Here is a 20,125-nt window from a genome sequence, read left to right as displayed (position 1 = left end):
GTTCGATATTCGATTCGAGTAGTCGAATATTGAGGGGCTACTTGAAACGAATATCAAACCTTGAACATTTTACTGTTCACTCATCTCTAATTGCTAAGGGAGAATTGCTCAGACCTCGAAATCGGACAACTCTGCACTTCGGGGTATCTTGCATGCAACTAATGCCAATGCTGTTTCCTATTTAGCGGCAGAAGACCGCAGATATCTTCATTTGCATGGGTGTCCAAATACTTATTGGTAGACAGTGTAGAATTGAAATTGAGGAAACCTGACGCTATACCATTAGGATGGAATATAAAATCAGCGTTCCAGTGAGATTATTTTGCTTGGCTTTTTAGGCAGTCAGCTTTGCAATGTTTCATATTTTAGAAGTAAAGTCAGCCAAATTATATTTTTATAAAAAGTAAGACATAATAGAAAAGAATCCCAAGAGTCAACATTCAGCTTTATCTAACTACTAATTCTGTCTAGCTTTACAATATTTCACATATTATCGTATTGTCTAACCTTTCCAGATGATGTAATAGTTTGTTCTGTACAAATGTCTTATCTTGTGTTTTTTTTTTGTTATATATATATATTTCAAGCCAAAGAACTAGTATTCTGTTTTAATCTAAGACCGCAAGTGTGAAAGGGCCTGAAATGTGAAATCCGTAGCCAATGCTATAGTGAGGACGCCATTGTCTCTTGATTACTACTTACCGCAATCAAAAACTCTTTATTCCTTTCATCAGAAGTTTTGGAATCAGCAGGGCGCCCAGAAAGAACTTTTAGAATTTTTTTTATTTTTTTTAATTGCTAACATGATACAATAAATGTAATCGATGAAATAAATAATTTTCTACCGAAGTTAAAATTTAATTAACATTTTTCAGTCTGTTCTCCAGCCATTGAATAATATGAAATCGTCCAATGCTCCAGCTGTAATATTGCTTCACGACGTATTAGAAATGATGGCCATGTTTTATTGCAGTATTTGATGACATGATGGGGTAGAGCTGCGGCATTCTTTCTATGACACATGTTCTTTGTGTGACCTCATTGTTAATATTTGTTAGATGAGTGACAATGTTTATGCGTGCATGTCTGTGTATAATTGTGCATATACATATGTATACAGCTGTTTGCGTGTATAGATCTTGGACATGAATTTAAATACTCTATTGTGTGACCTCAGAGTGAATTACTTCACGTACGAGTGAGAGCATGTTGTTATATTTTGTATCATGCGATATAGTTGCACATTGATGACAGTTTTAGGGTCTGTTAATAAGACATTTTTGATGTATGTGAGGTCTATACACTGTAAATATCCCTCAACATACTCAACACTACATGTATAACCTCACCGTATGTAACTGTATTCCATATAGTTGTATAGGTTTTCCATTGTATTAGCAACCACGATCAACAAGTCTTTTCAAGGCAATAAAAAGAATAAAGATACACTTTTCATATGTGTTGGTGTTGCTGTTTTCTGTAGGTCTGGATGAAAATACCAAAAAGGGTGTCAACACGTGACCACTACACTTATTGGCTACTGTGGTCACATGTTGGCACACCGTATTAAGGTTTTGGCAAGGTAAACAAAGACCAACATGGCGCTAGTGAAATGTTGGCATGGTTGTGACACTGGATGGGTAATGTGAATATTATTTGTTATGTATGAGGAAGTTAGCTCGGTAGAACCAGTCGGACGGACCCAAACAGTCAAGACAGGGACATAAAATATGCAGCAAACTGGTTTATTTAGAAAAAAACATGAAAATAAGGCACAATATGAGCCAAACAAAATACAGCCTTAACTTCAGGCAAAAACAAAATAAATACCTGCTCGTCTGAGTCACTAGCTAAACAGAACGGATAACCTAACTATACGTGTGGCTTACTTCCAGCCACACAAACAGGAGCAATATAGTCTCACCGGACTCAGGGTTACAGGACAGAACCATACACCTCCTTTCACCTCATGGAACTGCACTAGAATGCAGGATCTGCAGCCTTTTTCTGGCCCAGTAATGAGCCAAGGATCTACACCTGGGCTGAGGCCTCCAGATCCACCCCTGGACCACACATATGTCAGAACCTGGGGCTGATATATCTGGACTCCAGCACTCTGCCTGTCACCTTCTCACATATGTTATAGCATTGTAACTTGCTGTTGGAAAATTTTGATTGGGTTGGACAACCCCTTAAAATGTCATATATGCGAGAGTGAACATGTGGTTTCTCTTCACAGCATTGATTTCCAGAAGAATAATCCAGTGCACAAGTTAACAGAAGAAGAATTGCTAGCCTTCACAACAGTAAGAGCTTGTTTTACTTATATTTGCTCTATGACTATGATACTAGATCATATGGAAATCACAAATGTAACTTTCAATGATTAATACATGTCAAACTTGTTCAAAAAAATAATATATAAGTCTGGTATTCAGACCCCTTTAAATGTTTCACTGTTTGTGTCATTGTAGCCATTTGCTAAAATCGAAAAAGTTAATCTTATTTCTCATGAATGCACACTCAGCACCCCATCTTGAAACCAGAAATGTAGATATTTTTGCAAATTTATTAAAAAAGAAAAACTGAAATATTATATGGTCATAAGTATTCAGACCTTTTGCTCAGTATTGAGTATTTGCACCCTTTTGAGCTAGTACAGCCAGGAGTGTTCTTGGGAATAATTCAACAAGTTTTTCACACCTGGATTTGGGGATCTTCTGCCATTCTTCCTTGTAGATCCTCTCCAGTTCCGTCAGACATCACATCTCACAGTGCATGTCAGAGCAAATGAGAATCATGAGGTCAAAGGGACTGCCCAAGGAGCTCAGAGACAGAATTGTGGCAAGGCACAGATCTGGCCAAGGTTACAAAAGAATTTCTGCAGCAGTCAGGGTTCCTAAGAGCACATAATCCTTAGCTGAAAGAAGTTTGGGACGACCAGAACTCTTCCTAGACCTGAGAAAACTGAGCAATCGTGAAGTGAAGAGTGAAAATTTGAAAGGGGTCTGAAAAATTTTCATACCCACTGTACATGGAAGCTTTCCCTCCCTTTCTTTCTCTCCGGGAACTTTGACTGCTTATTTTTCCATCCCCTGGGACAATGCCGGTGAGATTCCCTTTTATCCAAGGCTGGTTGATATGCCCTCTTTTTTGCCACTTCCTTCTCCAGCTTCTTCACTGTCCCTGCCCCTTGGACTCCTATTAGATGTAGCTACTTAAATACTATTCCAATACTATTTGCCTCCACTATTACTATAGTATGCACTTTCTTATTCCATATAGTTTGTTCATTCATAGCTTTTGTATGGATCGTGTCGACAGGTTTCTTAGTGTTTTATCTCCCTGCACCATATACATTTCAAATGTACATGTCCATTATTATTATTAAGGAAAGTATTTTTCCATTAGGACACGAACTTATGAGTGCTTGGACAAAGTTTTTGAAAGCACCGGACATACTTGTGTAGAAGATATCCTGTGTTCTAGGGTGGTAGCTTAGCCCTAGTTTTTCGAGGCCAGTGGGCACTAGTACTCCCACTGCCAACTCCTTGCAGTAGCTTAGTCTCCTTAGTGATGTGATAAGGTCCAGTGTGTTCCAAGCCATATCAGGAAACGGAATGAATCATTGTAAAAATATCATATATTGTTTTACAGCGGCCCCCTGCCTTTTAACTGTGCTCCACAGCCTGTATCAGTGCACCTATCTGCGTCGTTTCCCTACAGGTCAGCCAAATCTATCCCAAATCCCACTCATTTTAATTTCCTCTTATTGTTACCAGCCTGTACTTTTTTCCTCCCATACAGGTGTTTGTTTCACATAAAGGCTCTCGTAGATAAGTTAATGCTGATTAGTCAATGTTCCCATTATATTCTAATAATACATTTTAGCTGCTCCGTTCCATACTTTATAATCCATTCATTTAGAAATCTAAGGTATAGTTTGTATTATTACTAAGCTTTGCCGAATGTCACTTAAGTCTTTACGTCACCTCTTACTCTTTCTTTAGCAATAGACTATAAAGGCCCGTTCACACGGGCACAGAGGGGGTGGATTTAGGTGCGTAATCCACGTCATAATCCGCCCCCTCACAATGGTGGTCTATGGAGGCCGCTAGCGTTCTTTTTTCCCCGCTAGTGGCATGTTGCCGTTAGTGGAAAAAAGAAGCGAGCTGCCCTTTCTTAAGGCAGATTCCTGGCGGCAGCAACCTCCGGAGTCGGCCCATTCATTTGAGCCAACTCCGGGGAGGAGAAGCCGCAACCGCGACAGTCGTGGCAGGCGGGTTTTGACCCGAGAGTGATGCGGCTCCCCACGTCACTCTCGGTGCCAAAATCAGCCCCCCCGCCCCATGTGAACTATCCCTAAATGTTATCTAGAGACAATAGGAAGCAACTGAAAGAATTAGTATGCTGAAAAATTTCAACGGACTTGGGCTGAACCCCCAGACGAAGGCAGGCGTGCCGAAACGTGCGCGTCGGGTGCGAGCCAGCGGTTTCTTCTATTGCCCCCCTACTTCTACTTACGTGGTTTATATCATGGGTAAGCTGTACTTCTATTTATTAATATGATAGACCTGCTGTGTAACCTCTGCTGCCACTGATTAAGTCTCTTACAATCTACTTTGTGGCCATTTTTTCTTGTCTAAAAGTACCCAATGCTTACATACTTTTAGCTTCATTGCGCTTTAGCCTTATTGCACTTTGCACTATATATACTATAGGATAAATTTGGCCTCCTTTTGGCAGCATTTGTATAATCTGGCCTTATGCTTTAGCTTACCTTGCTGGTTCATGTGGTATATATATATATATATATATATATATATATATATATATATATATATATCCTGTTTACCACTCACGTGTAACTACATCTAATATCTATCCTGGGCAGTATTGGACTCTTTGCTGTGCTCTTTTTTTGTACATTTACCTGTGTGTTACTCGCATCATCTATTTTGTATAACTTTTTAATGTGATACTATTAAAGTTTGTATATTCCTATTATGAGTTTTGATCTATTTTTGACCTCACTATTTTGAGTGTCTGTATACCTATTTCTTTGTTTTTTCTCTATTAGTTTGTGGTATAGACACGATTTTAGATGTAGGACCCTGCTTTGGGAACATACTATGTGTCTCAAAACTATATTTAGTTTTTCCCTCTTATGTGCTAGGTTGTTTTTATCTTGGAGTTTAGTATAGTAGAGGGCTGTAAACTGCTTCTGTTACCTCCAGCTAGGCTCCCTGCTGAGACAGAAGAAACATCCAGGAAGGAGGGATTGGCAGGGGAGCAAGTTCTGCTAACACCATGTGAGTGATAAGGCACTTATCATTCCTACAGGAGCACTTGTATATCACAGGTGTTTGACTTTAAAGGGGTATTCCCACGTCGCATACTCACCAGTCTTCGTTGCTGTAAATTCTTCTGTCTTCCGGTTTTGTTGCATCATTGGTGGGCGGGGTTACATATGCAAAGCCAGCGGTGAGATGCCGCTAACCCTGCGTGCACGCTCATAGACCAGTCTAGCATTCACAATGCGAATACAGACCCGGCATCCGCCTCTCTCTATTACAGCGGATGCCGGGTCTGTATTCGCATTGTGAAGGCTAGACTGGTCTATGAGCGTGCACGCAGGGCCAGCGGCATCTCGCCGCTTGGCTTTGTTTATGTGAATACAGACCTGGCATCCGCCTCTCTATTACAGGGAGTGTAGACGCCGGCACAGATGCCAGCACAGATGCCTGCAACATCGCTAAGCTCCTGCCCTGCATGAAGCCAGCAGCGGCAGAAGCAATGCTGTTATTCCGCGCCGGAATAGCAGCATCGCTCCTGCCGCTGCTGGCTTCATGCAGGGCAGGAGCATAGCGATGCTGCAGGCATTCTGTGCTGGCGTCTAACCGTCCCCGGCATCCGCCTCTCTATTACAGCGGATGCCGGGTCTGTATTGGTGGCCCCTTCCCCCCCCCCAAAGTGTAAACTACCCCCCTCCAGGTGGCCCCTCCTCCCTCCCCCCTCAGAGCAGCAGCTACATCACTTGACTTATGACCAGATAAGTCAAGGGATGTGACTTTAAAAAAAAATTAATAAAGTAAGATAGTGGACAAACAAAGCAGTTTTGCTGAAGCAGTGTATTTAGGAAAAGTCTTACATCCACATTAACAAGCAGTATAGATAGGATCCTTGTGATGGGACAACCCCTTTAATTAACTTGACTGCAGCATCGGGCATCAGATAAGGCGACGTAAATAGCCAGATTAGCTACCTAAAATATACCTAAAACCACTAAACATGTACATGAAATTACTTAGATTCTTCCTTGCCTTCTCAGAACATAGCAAAATATTACTTAGGAGCCTCGGACACACAGGAAATGTTTGAAGATGTTCAGCCAATTGTTGGTCATTTCTATGACACAGATATATATTATATTATGATAAAATAATAATAATAATAATAATAGTAAGAATAATAATAATACAATATAATATATATAATAATATATAATAATGGATGAGATTTAAACAAATTCTCTCCACACGCTGCTGCAGATAAACCCACATTTGGTGGGTTGCAGCAGCCATTTCTCACTTTTCAGTTTTTTACTCCCCGCCTTACGAAACCTATCATTTTTATTTCTGTTTACAGAGATGTATGAAGCCTTGGCTTTTGCTGGACAAATAGTAATTTGTAATGGTACGAAATAATTTTCTGTACAACATACATTGCATTTGTATGACTTTCTTGTGGATTTCATTTTTATGGCATTAATTTTGCAGCCTACACAAGATGTTACCTATATTCTGCAGGTCAGTTCAATTACATTGATAACCAAGTTATATAGTTTTTTGTTACATTTTAACACCTTAAAAAAAAATCCAAAACATTGAAAAAAGAATTCTCATTGAGTTGCCATATTCTGATGCCTGGTAAATGTTTATGTTTCTTTATAGAGGGCTGGGTCAGGGATCATTTTTTGTGGGGCCCGGTCCACTTTTTATTTCTACCATTCCATTTTTATGGGAAGCAGTTCAACTACTTCGATTTTTTTCTTCTTTCTGTGGAGGTCAAAGTATGGGAAAATATATAAGTTTGTATATTGGGTATTTCAGATACAGGGATAGCTAATGTTTTACGTTGTTTTAATATAATTTTTTAAATATATTTGAACTTTTAAATTTTTTACTTTTATTTTTAGACCTCCTAGGGGTCTTAAACCCCAGGAGATTGTAATAACCCATCTTTCCCGGATTCGGATACCGACAACATCTATTCCCTGGGGCGTTCCCCCAACAGGATCTGATCACTAATACAAATGCACTGCAAATGCATTGGAACCACGTGGCACATGCAGGGGTAAAATTCACAAAAACCTGACAAGTTCAGTTGTTTTTTTGCTGGAGGGTGTCTGCTGTTAATAATTTGCAGCAGACCTGATACATATGACCTTAAGCTAGATGGAACCTGTTATGTTAATAATGCAGATGGAATATTATAGAGTTAAGATAAGTTAAGCAAATTTCTATTGTAGTTTTTGGGTAAAGTTTCAGCGTAGTTTGTAAGTTATTGGTCTAAACTTCTCCTTTTTCTGTGCTTAGGGGTCCATTGGGTGGATCTACACAGTGCTTGACATCTGGTGTAAATCACAAAGTTGGAACACCCCTTGGTCTGCTAAAATTAAAGATGGCAGAGATTCAATTTCCTTAAAGAAGACCTTTCAAGTTCTCTAATAGTGGCCCATGAGAGAGAGAGAGCTGTAAAGCTGAATTCAGACATCCAGTGAGTAGCAGCCTTGTGGACAAAATGATCTTCTAGATCAGTGGTAGGGAACCTTCGGCTCTCCAGCTGCTGTGAAACTACAACTCCCAGCATGCTCCACTCACTTCCATGGGAGTTCCAAGAACAGCAGAGCAAGTATGCATGCTGGGAGTTGTAGTTTTGCAACAGCTGGAGAGCCGTACGTTCCCTACCCCTGTTCTAGATGTTACTGAAAATGTCAGGATGTGAGGAAGGCGACAGCTCAAACAACCATCTGTTACAACTGTAGGCAGAAGAACATCTCTGAAAATATTGTGTGTCCAACCTTGAATGAGATGACCTACAGAAGACCACATGACATTTCACTTCTGTCAGATGAGAACCAGAGACTGAGACTCCAGTGGATACTTGTCACAAAAGCAGGAGAACTGAAGATTTTAGAAGCTTAGTCTTTTAATCCCCTTGTCTTACAGACCTCAGTTTCTCCTGTAGACTATAGGGTGACAATTTGGAAAAACTATATGCATATCAGTATATTGGTAACCGTTCAGACTTGTTGGTAGGGAATGATTTTTTTTTTTCTAATAGAAACATTTATACAATATATAGAACAAACTTCTCCAACCTGAATAAATGCTGTATTTTATGTACAATGCAAGTGCTTGTGTTCAGTGTCAGAGGATGTAATAATGTAGATGGAACAGGACTAATAGATTTCGCTAGGTTCACACTAGCGTTCGGGTCTCCGTTCTCAGCTTTCCGTCTTCTGCATGCAGAAGATGGAAAGCTGTCAGAGCGGGTCCGGCCATGAGCTCTGGTGAGTGTTTTATGCACTCCGTCGCGAAACCGTTTTTTTTAAAACCGGACACAGAGTACTGCATGTCCGACTCTGTATCCGGTTTTAAACCCTTCCCGACGGAATAGGAGCATTGCAGATCCCCTATATTCAGTAGACCGGGCACTTTCAGATACAGGGATACCTAATGTGTATGTGTTTCACAGTCATTTTCTACTTTGAGGGCAGGTTCACACCAGCGCCCGATCTCCGTTATACAGGTTTCCATTTCCAGCCCGAGAAACTGGGCAGGAGACGGAAATCATCGGGCAGTTTTCAACCCATTCATGGGCTTGAAAAGTGTCCGCTGGTTAGCGTCTTCTGCCCTCCGCGGCGAAATGGTTTTTTTTTGTTTTTTTTTTAACCGGACACAAAGTCGGACATGCAGGACTTTGTTTCCAGTAAAAGAAAAAACGGTTTCGCCACAGAGAGCAGAAGATGCTCACCGGCGGACAATGAATGTCGGTTTCTGTCTTCTGCCGACAGAAAACGGAAACCTGCATAACAGAGATTGGGTGCTGGTGTGAACCCGCCCTTACATATATTCTAGGGAAAGGAGTGATTTAGAACTTTTGTTTATTATATTTTTTAAAACTTTTTTTTTCCACTATTTTATTAGCCCCCATTTTGGCACAATACTGCTAATAGGCGTTTTGTTTGGATTAAAGAGGATGTGGAAATAGAACAGTTTTTACTCAGTGGTCCCTACTTTTATAACTATGTGATTCCTTTCAAGCAATGTTTAATGTCTTATAGTTTCGGCTGTGTGCGGTAATACTTGGGAAGCTGTGCGTGTGTGAGCAGGCATCTTCTCAGCCTACATGTAGATTGCCAGATCTGCAGGCTGGTTAGATGGTTGTCATACATTCATCTGACATCTGCTAAACGTGACAGCACTCTTTTACATACTCTCTTCTCTCTGCTTTGACTTGGATGACTGTTAAATAGTTTGTATGATGTAAATTTAATTACCGTAGATGGTGTTCTATGTCATTTCTATGTACAAGTCACTGCTGAATATGCAAAGCGACACTTGTGCAAAAAATATGTTACTGGAACAACAGTGTAAATGTTTGGAAGGTAAAAATTTGGTATTTTAAAGATGTTTTTCTCATCCCAGTAATGTGTGCCCTATCACTAGGTATACCGTTACGTTTTGTATCCTCAGAGACCTCCATCAGTACTGTGAATGAAGGCGGGCTGCAGCACATACAGAGTTATTCCCATCTCTGTATAACATGGCCAAGGCAGGAATAACAGAATACAAGTCATGACCACCAGTACGGGACTTAAAGGGGTTTTCCGGGCCAAATTTATTATTTTTTTTCAAAAAAGGCCAGTTAGTGCTATTAATAGATTAATAAATGCTGCCAAATACCTTTAGCAGTGTTCTGAGTGACTTCTGGGTTTCTCTGAGAGCTCCTGGCACCTTCTGCATTTGTTTACATGGTAGCTTCCTGTTCTGTTTTCCTACAAGTAACCATAATGCATTGCACTTCACTCAGAGCTTACTCACACTACCTTCCTCTCCCTCCCTTTCTCACACCCCCTCCCTGTCTCCCTAGTTAGCCCACTTATTACTAGCCCTTTCCACGCCATCATACTTACCTGTCTTCATGTCCGGATCTTCTGGGTACATGACGTCACATCCTTCTAGGTTGCTGGTTCCTCATTTTCGTGACGGCAATCTGGGTAAATATACATTATTTTGTAGACTAAGTAAATTAGAAGGTAGATGGGGGGAGGGTGTTAAGCTTATTGTAGAAATATAATTTTATCCTGGACAACCCCTTTAAGAAAACCGATCATCTGTTCTCTATGCTGTCTCAGTAACACCCATAAAGGTGAGCTACACTGTTTCTGTAACACCACAGTCACATTCAGATACGCAGTTTCCATACTTCCCATCACCTGCATTGATATTACAGAATCCACATAGAATAGCACCAATCCTATAGTGTTAGTCAGGACTCGTGACCTGTTATTTCTTTCTTCGCCAATTTGCTGCTAAAGATTAACCCTTTAAATCGAGTGCTGCTGTGCATGGAAAAATTTCATTGGTTTTGGGTGGATCTTGACAAACCCCTCCCTCCGCAATGATCAGATTGTGATGGTATTCTACTGATATGGATTTTATTTACAGGATTTTTAATATAGTATTGAATTCTGGAAAATGTGCTAATAATGGTTTGCTTACTTTATTTTCATATGCTGTACATATTTGTCCGCATTTTTATATTCCAGCCGGATTTTTTGAAAAAGAAATTTTTTTTTTTTGTCATTTACTCTTGAGACCAACAATGGCATCTTACTAAATGTAAAAAAAATCCCTTATTGTGTTCAGTGAGTATACAGTACGTCTCAAAAATAGTCATACATCAGTATTTGGTCTGCCAGCTTCTATACAGTATAAGAAAATAGTAAAAATAGCAGCATCTTGGGTCCAAGGATAGCTAGAAATTCAGCACATGCAAGCCAAAAAAAAATCTGATGTAGATTGAACATATATATGTGGAATGATCTTGATGTAATGCTGACATCATGCTCTACCTATCCAGTTTCAATGTCTAAAATAATGCCGGGCACCCCAGCTGTCCTCTGGCTGACACGACAAGGTTTAAATAGTACAGTCCTGCTCAGAATATGGGAAGAACCTGTTCATCCAGTCTCTCAGTTCATGAAAAGCGTAGGTTGTTCTCTATGAGGCTAAACTTTTACATAGGCGATAAAATTAGATGTATTCTGCATTCTCTTATTAAAGGGATGCTCTCCAGCAATAGAAAAGAATAGGGCACAATACACCTGTATGACTTGCTGCTCTTGGGATCGTACCACCACCGATCAGCAGGTTATTATAACCAATCCTGATGATAGGTAGCAATAAGTGGTAGGGCCAACCGCTACTTAATGGGCAACTAATAAATACATAGAATACTACAATGCATATCTTTTTACCTAGGGTTCACAGTATAACATCAGAACATTGTACTACCGCATCATACCGAATGATAGTAAATGTGGTTGCAAAGTGCCGTCACTGTGACCTGACAGCCTGGCTCTGCGACGTCTGCTATAAAGGAAGGGGGGGGGGGAGTTCACATGGAGTAACGTGCCACGTGACCACGTGCCGCAAAATCACGGCCGCAAAATAACGCGGCGTATACGATACCAGCTCCCATTGAAGTCAATGGGAGCGTATACGGCGCTCAAAATCTCACACGGCGTATACATGCCAGGTCACGCGGCATGTTACTCCGTGTGAACTCCCCCACATTGAGGTCCATGACCTTCAACCCTAAGATAAAACAGATCCATGCCCCTTTGGCTTTACTCATTCTCTTTCCCACAAGCTATTCCATTGCAATTAGATAGTAATGTTCATGTCCCATAGTAAATTACTGATTCATTCTACCAATAAACTTAAAAAAACCAAAACATCTACAGTCTCATATTTTCCAATACTTGAAGAGCTTTTCGTGTCTACCTTCCTATTTCTTGTAGGACACAATGTTGGTCTGGTCAGACTGGAGTAGTAAATACTCCATTAGGCACAGTATTGGCCCCATTGGTTCAAAGATAGCCCCATTTGATAATGACTTTGGGGCTCATTTCTTACAAATCACCTTGTGATTGATGATACGTCCTGTTTGTGCAATGATAACAGGAACATTTCTGAATCATCTGAAAGTATGTATATGCATATTCATATTCAGATAAGTGATGGACACCTTTGAATTAATTCCTCTAATTGTCCAAGGAATACTGATTGACCTGTGCTCTCTAGTATTATATGACTTTATTATTGCAGAATATAAAACACAAAAAACTATGTTGCATTCCTTGTAAATCTGTTGTAACTATTAACTTGTTTTTTTTTATTTGCAATATGTTCTTCTTGTTCCATATATTATAGGTTTGACAAAGGAAAACAGGATTTTTTTTATGAATAATGTGAGCCATGCTTCTATAGGCTGAAGGCCTTTGGAGTCCTGGGGACCTTTCTTAGGGCCTTTTTCAACTCTGTGGTAGCATCAGCCATATTTTTTGGAGTGGCCTGCTGGGGGAGTAGCATACCAGTCAGGGATAAGAATAGACTTGACAGGCTGGTTTGAAGGGCCAGCTCTATCATAGGGAGCGCCCTGGAACTAGTCCTGGGGAACAACTCCCATCCCATGTATGAGACTGTGATAGCACTGGGCAGTACTGTCAGTGACTGACTGCTTCACCCTAAGTGTGAGAAGGAGCGCTATCAGAGATCTTTCCTCCCCACTGTGGTCAGGCTGTACAATCAACATCAGGCTAAGCGAAGATCCCTCCGTACAGAGAACTAAATGATCCTGAAGTCTTTCTTTTCCTCTTAGTTGCAATGACTCCTAGTATCTTTTCTATCTACTATTCTTTTTTTTTTTCAACTGTAATTTTTATTGAAATTTTTAAAGCAAAGTATACAAAGTCAAGCAAAATACAACAAAACAAGGAAAAGGCCCATATAAAAGCGGCCTTCTGCAACTGGTAGAAACCAAGGAAGACATGACGACAAACAAACAAAGACAAAAGACTGGTAAGACAGACAGGACGGGGAGAAACAGGACAAAAAAAGACCAGAAAGAGTCAAAACCCTCCAATGAGTGGTTCAGCGTGGCTGTCATGTATTCAAGGCTGCACACATCCTTAAGACGTGCAATCAATTCAGCTTTGGTAGGAGGAAGGACATCCTTCCAGTGGCGGACAATAAGAGTTTTTGCCGCAGTACACAAATTTAAAAATAAACGAGAGGTCCTTTTACCCAGTTTCTTGGGAGGCAAATTAAGTAGATAAACCAATGGATCTAGCGGGACCCCCTGGATAAACAGATCTTCCGTAATAAGCTGTACTTCTGCCCAGAAGGGGCGAAGAAGAGGACAGTCCCAAAAAATGTGAAAAATCGTGCCCAAAGAGGACTGGCAGCGCCAACTTCTATCTGCTATTCTGAGCTTGTATGTGTTCTGTTCTTGTAATATATTACTGTATTATCCATTCTGCTGTAACTTACTGAATTTCCCCATTGTGGAACTATTAAATGATTCTTATCTTACCTTATCTTATATCAGGAATCAAAATATTGCTCCCACTGTTACCTTCAACTCCATGTTAAAGGGAGATTACTTTAATAACATGCCCTTATTCTCTGAATAACAGATTGGTGGGGTTAAATTGCTTGATGTAAATGGTGGTCCCAAGTCCTCTTGTCTGAATGGAGGGTCAGTCGTGTAGGCAACTGGGACTGACAGAAACCACAGAACTTACCTATCTCCAGTATTGCTGTAGAACTGACTGGAGCAGTGCGTGCATGTATGACTGACACTCCATGTGAACAGTCTGGACTGAGAATCCCGTTCACATGGCAGGTGGTAGTGCCAGTGGTTAGACCCCATAATCTATCAGTTAAACCCTAATGAGTGGATACAGAATGACTTGTTATTACCAAAATACGAATCCTATCCACACACTGCGGGAAAATACGCTCAGTGAACTCACTGCAATTTCCAAACCGTTGTGGTTTTGGAAATCATAGCATGTCAATTATACCTATAGGGGAACCACCGGTCTTTCCATAGGTATAATGAAATCAGAAAGTCTGCAGAGAAAACCTACTGAAAGTTCTGCGGGTGAAATCCGCGATGCATTGCTGCCGCGGTTTTCCCACAGCGCTTTTTTGCTGCAGCACGCACATGGGGCCTTTGCATTCTTTCTTCCTGTGTTTCCAATAAGGCAATTCTTCCTAGTTGTACACCATCTGCAAAAAAGTGGGAGACCTCTACAGATTTACAACACCCATGGAAAAGTATTGGCTAATTTTAGGTGCAGATACTTCTATAGGTCCTGTAGCAGATTAGTGAGCATTACACTATTATATAGTGTGTGTGTGTGTGTGTGTGTGTGTGTGTGTGTGTGTGCGTGTGTATATATATATATATATATATATATATATATATATATATAGTGGTGTACGGGGGATTAAGAAGCTCTGGTTTCTTTCCCAAAAGCAGTCTTTATTGCAGCAGACAAGCTTAAAGGTACAGGTAGTGCTCCTCAGCAGCTCAGCATGTCAAAACAACCAAACGAAAATAAAGACCTACGCCTCTCCAGCGGCTTACTAAACGAGTTATTCCCTCACTAACCAGGGGTCAACCTACTGCTGACCTCCTAACAAACAAAGTTCACAAGTAAACAAGGGGTACACATACCCAGCCCTTTAACAGCGTCCTTTTTGGCAGAGCTTTCCCAGACTGGTTGAGTGTGTGTTTCAGTCTCTCTCCCCTTCTCTTAGTAACCAGCACACCTGTGCTACTTACAGAGCTCTGCAGGTCTGTTTCCAAGCCTGGAATGGATTGCCCTGCAGGACTGCCCAAACTTTACTCCAGTCCGGGACCTACAAGCTAAACGCCTGTGCATACTGCAACAGTCTTGGGGAAAAATAGCAGTTCTCCCACACTATACCCCTCTCCACTTCACAATATACAATATATATATGTGTATATATATATATATACAATATACACAAAATATATATATATATATATATATATATATATATATATATATATATATACATACGCACACACAATATACATACCTACAGTCTGCCAATAGAAATGATAGACTAGGTAGTAAGCAAACCTTTTTACAGTTTGATATATTTTTCTGAATACATTACCATAAAGCTGGTAAGTAATATCTGTTATACGGGTTTACAAATTCTGTGCCCTTGTATAATGTGACATAAAGCGTACTTTTTCAGTAGAAGAGAAATCATCTTCCTTCCTACTTTACTTGTAAATCTTGTCCAGCATATTGATGTAACATGTGCCCCTGCCAAGAGGTACGTTCCTGAACTTGGCTGACCTCCTTTACAGGCAGGGAAAATTCCCAGTGGCACTAAAGATGTATGAATTAGCTTGAATATTTCATTCACCATCCAGACTTAGATCTTGGGAATCCCGGCTCGTAGCAGATTTCAAAGACTGTTTATTTTCCATGTAGCTGGTTGCACATTGTAGTATGTTAGGTTATTGGGGTTTGTATATTATGAGAACTGATTGCACTATTATGTATGGTCACAGATATGCATCATTTACAATTCCTGGCACATGTAAAATTGTCATTTCCCTTTTTAACGTCAAGTCCTGAAATATAAACCAGTCACGTCTCACCTTATAGACAAAATTGTAGTATTATCAGCAGAATGACTTGTATTTCGTTAATGATTACACGAGTGGTTTATATAAGCTGTCATTTCTATTTTACACTAATAGATTTGGTATATTATTTATTTCTACAGTTTTACAGACTTGTCATTTCCTTTTCTGCTGACACCCTTTGTTGTGCATCCTCGAAGCAGATGTACAATTGTGAGATCAAAAATGATTTGTAAGCCAGAATACATAGGGGTTATTTTATTATTTTTGTGTGTGTTAATTTATAGCTGACATCAATATGACTACAGCAATGCTACAGTGCCGACTGGTAGTGTAAATCTACCAGCTTACTGACTATAATTTCAGGATCATGGAAGTCAGATTTGCATATTCTTCCCATGTTTCTTTGCACAGTGGAGCGTTCATGGCTTAATAAGACTCCACACACCTAAATGGTGGTTCTCTCCCTATGGAGTGACGATATCCCCCCAACCCTGTCTAAGCCTCTCACCTCTGCCAGATCAGTCCTCTCTGCGCCAAGCTGACGAGATGCAATAACATTGAAACAGCTGTCCTTGGCTGAGAGACTACCTGGTAAAATCCCAACATCATTGCAAACAAAGGCCTCTGAGAAGCTCGGCATGATGTTAAAGGGATCGCCCTCTATTGGATTCCTTGACTGAGGCTCTGTCTTCCTTGCACATTCTCAGTGAGCGCCCTCTATTGGTGTGCATGCCTGAGGCACTGACTTCCTAATTACATCATGGAAGTCAGATTTGCATATTCTTCCCATGTTCCTTTGCACAGTGGAGCGCTCATGGCTTAATAAGACTCCACACACCTAAATGGTGGTCTCTCCCTATGGAGTGATGATATCCCCCCAATCCTATAATTTCAGATTACTTTTCTCCCTCCCCATAGCAGCTCTGCCATTTCAGATTGGCTTCTGTTTATCAGCAGAAGCTCTCCAAGAAGTAGTGCATGGAAGCTGAATTTAGTACAGCGAGGACAGAATGATTCCCTGTTTAAATGTATGTATCTGAGGTCTACATTTACAGATTTTATTGCTCTACTTTGCATACCTCAAATTAGTATACAACTTTCCATGGATGGAAAGTATAGGTGAGTATGAGAAAACTTTTGATATATCTTATTAGGCTGAGTTACTTTTTACATAGAAGTATATGGAAAGGGGAAGGAGGAGGCATCTGTCTGTTTTCCACGTGGTGTCCGCACAAGTGCTTTTCTCACTGCACGACTCGTGTGGACACCACTCAGAAACCACACAGATCCCATTATAGTTTATGAGATCCGTGTGCTTTCATTGTTCACCACTTTTTAATGCTTTTGGTATTGTGTTCAGGGGATCAACAAGCATACTCCCCGAACGGAATACCAAATGCAGATGTGAATCAGGCCTCACAACAGGCTGGGTTTATCTTGTGCCTTTTTTTTTTTTTTTCTTAATAATAACATGTCCCTATAGGTGATGTCACTATATGGCATTCATCACAAGCGTATATTTATCACGTACACCCTGGGAGCTTTCCCAGTATTGTTCATACTGTACATGTACACTGCAGACTCACTTTGCAGGCACCGTCCTTTCATATACTGTATTTTTTTCTCTCCATTACTCTACTTTTCAGTATATCAATAATGGATTCTTTTTATATGATCTCGTCATTCATTCATTGCGTCCCAGTTCTAATTTGTTCTTACTCAGCTCCTCTTGATGTTGTTATATAACAGCTTATTCATAGTTTCCCTATCACTGCATATTCTTTTTATATCACGTAGATGTGATAACCCCACCTAAACTGGACACGTCAGATAACAGCTGATCAGCCACACACCATGTAGCACAAGGGGCTTGGTATCCGATATTCTATGGCCATGCTTTCCTGTGTGGCATGAGGACAACTTCTCCTTGCCCATGCTGAGCTCACACCTGTTGTGGTGGAATCTGACTTCTCTTATAAACAGAAATAAATCTTATGCTGCACTGAGAAATGGATTGCAAGACATGTTGTGGGTAGTTCACTGCCAGATATGGGTGAACCGAACCTACCCTGGTGCTGCTTGTGGAGAGTACCTTTAAAATCTGCAAATGGTCTGTTGCACATTGCTTTGAGGTGCTGTTTGCTGCCGGATTCTCATGTTTGGTTAGTCTTGGACAAAATGAATTGACCAGGCAGCACGGTGACTCAGTGGTTAGCACTGCAGCCTTGCAACGCTGGAGTCCTGGGTTCTGATCCAACTAAGGACAACATCTGCAAGGAGTTTGTATGTTCTCTCTCTGTTTGCATGGGTTTCCTCCCAGCATGTAGTAATGTGGAACATGTCATATGAAAGATGAGTTAGCAGTTTTCATACAACACAAGGATCGCAGTTCTACCTATATTATTTCCAGAGTTATTACTAGTTGAGAATACAGTACAATACATTGGGAGTAGCTGCATATACATCCATATGTATTGGTGTTATCCTGAATTTCTACATTAAACTTATCCCAAAGCCATTTTTGTAAGACTTTTCATTGGTTTTTGTTGTCTTATGTGGTAAGATCTAACCCTGCAGAAGTTTAACCAGTTTCAGAAGTTCAGTTTAACGCTGTTACATCTTTATGTCAATCCAGACTGTGTTTTCCCACTGGTGATATTTCTAGAATTGTTATCTTGGTGTCTTATATATGACACCAGAATCCATGTTCTATGTTTTAAAATTCCTGAGATATATCAGTTTGATGTGCCCCACCAGCCTTACAGTCTCTGACTTATACCTTCAACCATATTCCAGCGATAAGCATTGTAAAGATATCAGCTAGCAATAAAGAAACTAACCATTGTGTCCACTTCTCCCATCGTGTCCTCTAGTATAGGCCTGTACTTGGTCTGGCTTGAGGAGGCGCCTATGTAAAATTTTAGAATGAGTGCATGACGCTTTCATCTGAAGTCAGGTGGTACTGTGTGCAGAGGCATGTATCTAATCCTCCAAAGTGTGGTACTGTGTGCAGACACACAGTGTCTTTGGAGTGTGTTTGGAGTGCTGTATCTCAGCAACGGTACGTCGGAGCGAGTTGGAGTCTCGTCTTAAACCTTCCCGGATACCTGAAGTATCTCTGTACCAAATTTGGTGAAGATAGGTACAGTCGTTTGGTTTGCAATAGAGAACAGACAGACAGAAATTTATTTTTATAATGTAGAGAGATATTGTCAGCTAATGGTCTGTGACTTATATCATAAACGCCATTATTTCTCTTTAGCTAAATAACTCTACATTGTTATATTTGTGGTATGACATGTTTACATAAAATTCCTACAAACTAGGAGCCTATCCTTGTAAAAATCTATAGGGGCAGATAGGGAGCCATAACTGCAGGTTTACACTACACGAGTTTATTAGTACTGTGTATCCATAGAGATACATAGGTCTACAGAGCAACCCGTAAACACAGAACTTACAGGATATATATTGTTTACCTTACTTTTTTAAAACCAATAAAAAACGTTATTGCAAAAGTGTCCAAACCTTTTATAGAGAAAGGGGAAAAAAAGTTGAAATTTGTACTTGTTAGTAAAAAAAAGGGGTGAACTAAAGACTGTCAATATGTCTTTCATCCCGGATTAAAGAATTTAGTGTTTAGTTTAGAAAAGGCGAAATATAAAATATTACTAAGGCGCGGGGGCTGCATCTGTTTTGTGTCACTATCACAACTTGCTTGTTACTTTTAATATCATGTTTCAGTGTTACGTAGTTTAGCTCAGCTAATCCATTAACTCCTCTCTGTATATGTAATTTTGATTTCTCTAGAGATATATTGCTGCCTATGTATACATAGTGATTCAATTATTCTGGGGTCCTGTTTCTCTGACTCTTCAACACGGTGAGATATAGAATGTAATCTCTGAAATATACCACACAATTATTACATTTCTGATTTCTTGTTATCTCATTCTACAGCAATGTAGACTCCTTGTAAGTGATACAATGTTAGGGCTCTGTGCTTTATTCACTTATAGTAACGCTGAGGTTTGAGTAGTAGGGGAATTCAAGATCTGGCCCTGAGATTCCGACTCGTATCAGCTTATATCATGCCTTGCTTCATCCAATAGAGAAGGTTTATGAGCTAAAATTTGCTTTTATGAAGTAGAGCTGTGTTCGCACATCTCATAAGGGACTTTCACTCGGCGTACATGTTTACAGTATGCCGCTATTTGCCTATAGGTATACAAATATTTGTCAAAAAAACCTATACTACATGTGAGGTCCAGTTCACATCTGCAAATACATTTGGAATCAGTATTTGAAGTCTTCAAAAATGGATTTCGACAATCCGAATTAAAACCCATTG

The 20,125-nt window shown here is 40.2% G+C and overlaps 1 protein-coding gene and 1 long non-coding RNA gene across 2 annotated transcripts in view; one reads left to right on the top strand and one right to left on the bottom strand.

Annotated features, from left to right (window-relative positions):
* LOC142197309 (uncharacterized) overlaps window positions 1–20,125 on the bottom strand; it is a 644,898-nt gene that overhangs the window by 167,887 nt on the left and 456,886 nt on the right. The window lies entirely within an intron of this gene.
* The window catches only part of TTC27 (tetratricopeptide repeat domain 27), a 267,096-nt gene that overhangs the window by 145,520 nt on the left and 101,451 nt on the right, over window positions 1–20,125 (top strand). Inside the window, exon 10 of the mRNA XM_075267495.1 lies at window positions 2,240–2,306. Within this exon, the coding sequence (XP_075123596.1) occupies window positions 2,240–2,306 (67 nt within the window). The remainder of the gene's footprint in view (window positions 1–2,239; window positions 2,307–20,125) is intronic.

The sequence above is a fragment of the Leptodactylus fuscus genome, chromosome 3, assembly GCF_031893055.1.
Source record: "Leptodactylus fuscus isolate aLepFus1 chromosome 3, aLepFus1.hap2, whole genome shotgun sequence".
NCBI lineage: Eukaryota > Metazoa > Chordata > Amphibia > Anura > Leptodactylidae > Leptodactylus > Leptodactylus fuscus.
The sequence above is the reverse complement of the archived record's forward strand: the minus strand, read 5'-3'. Positions and strand labels throughout refer to the sequence as shown.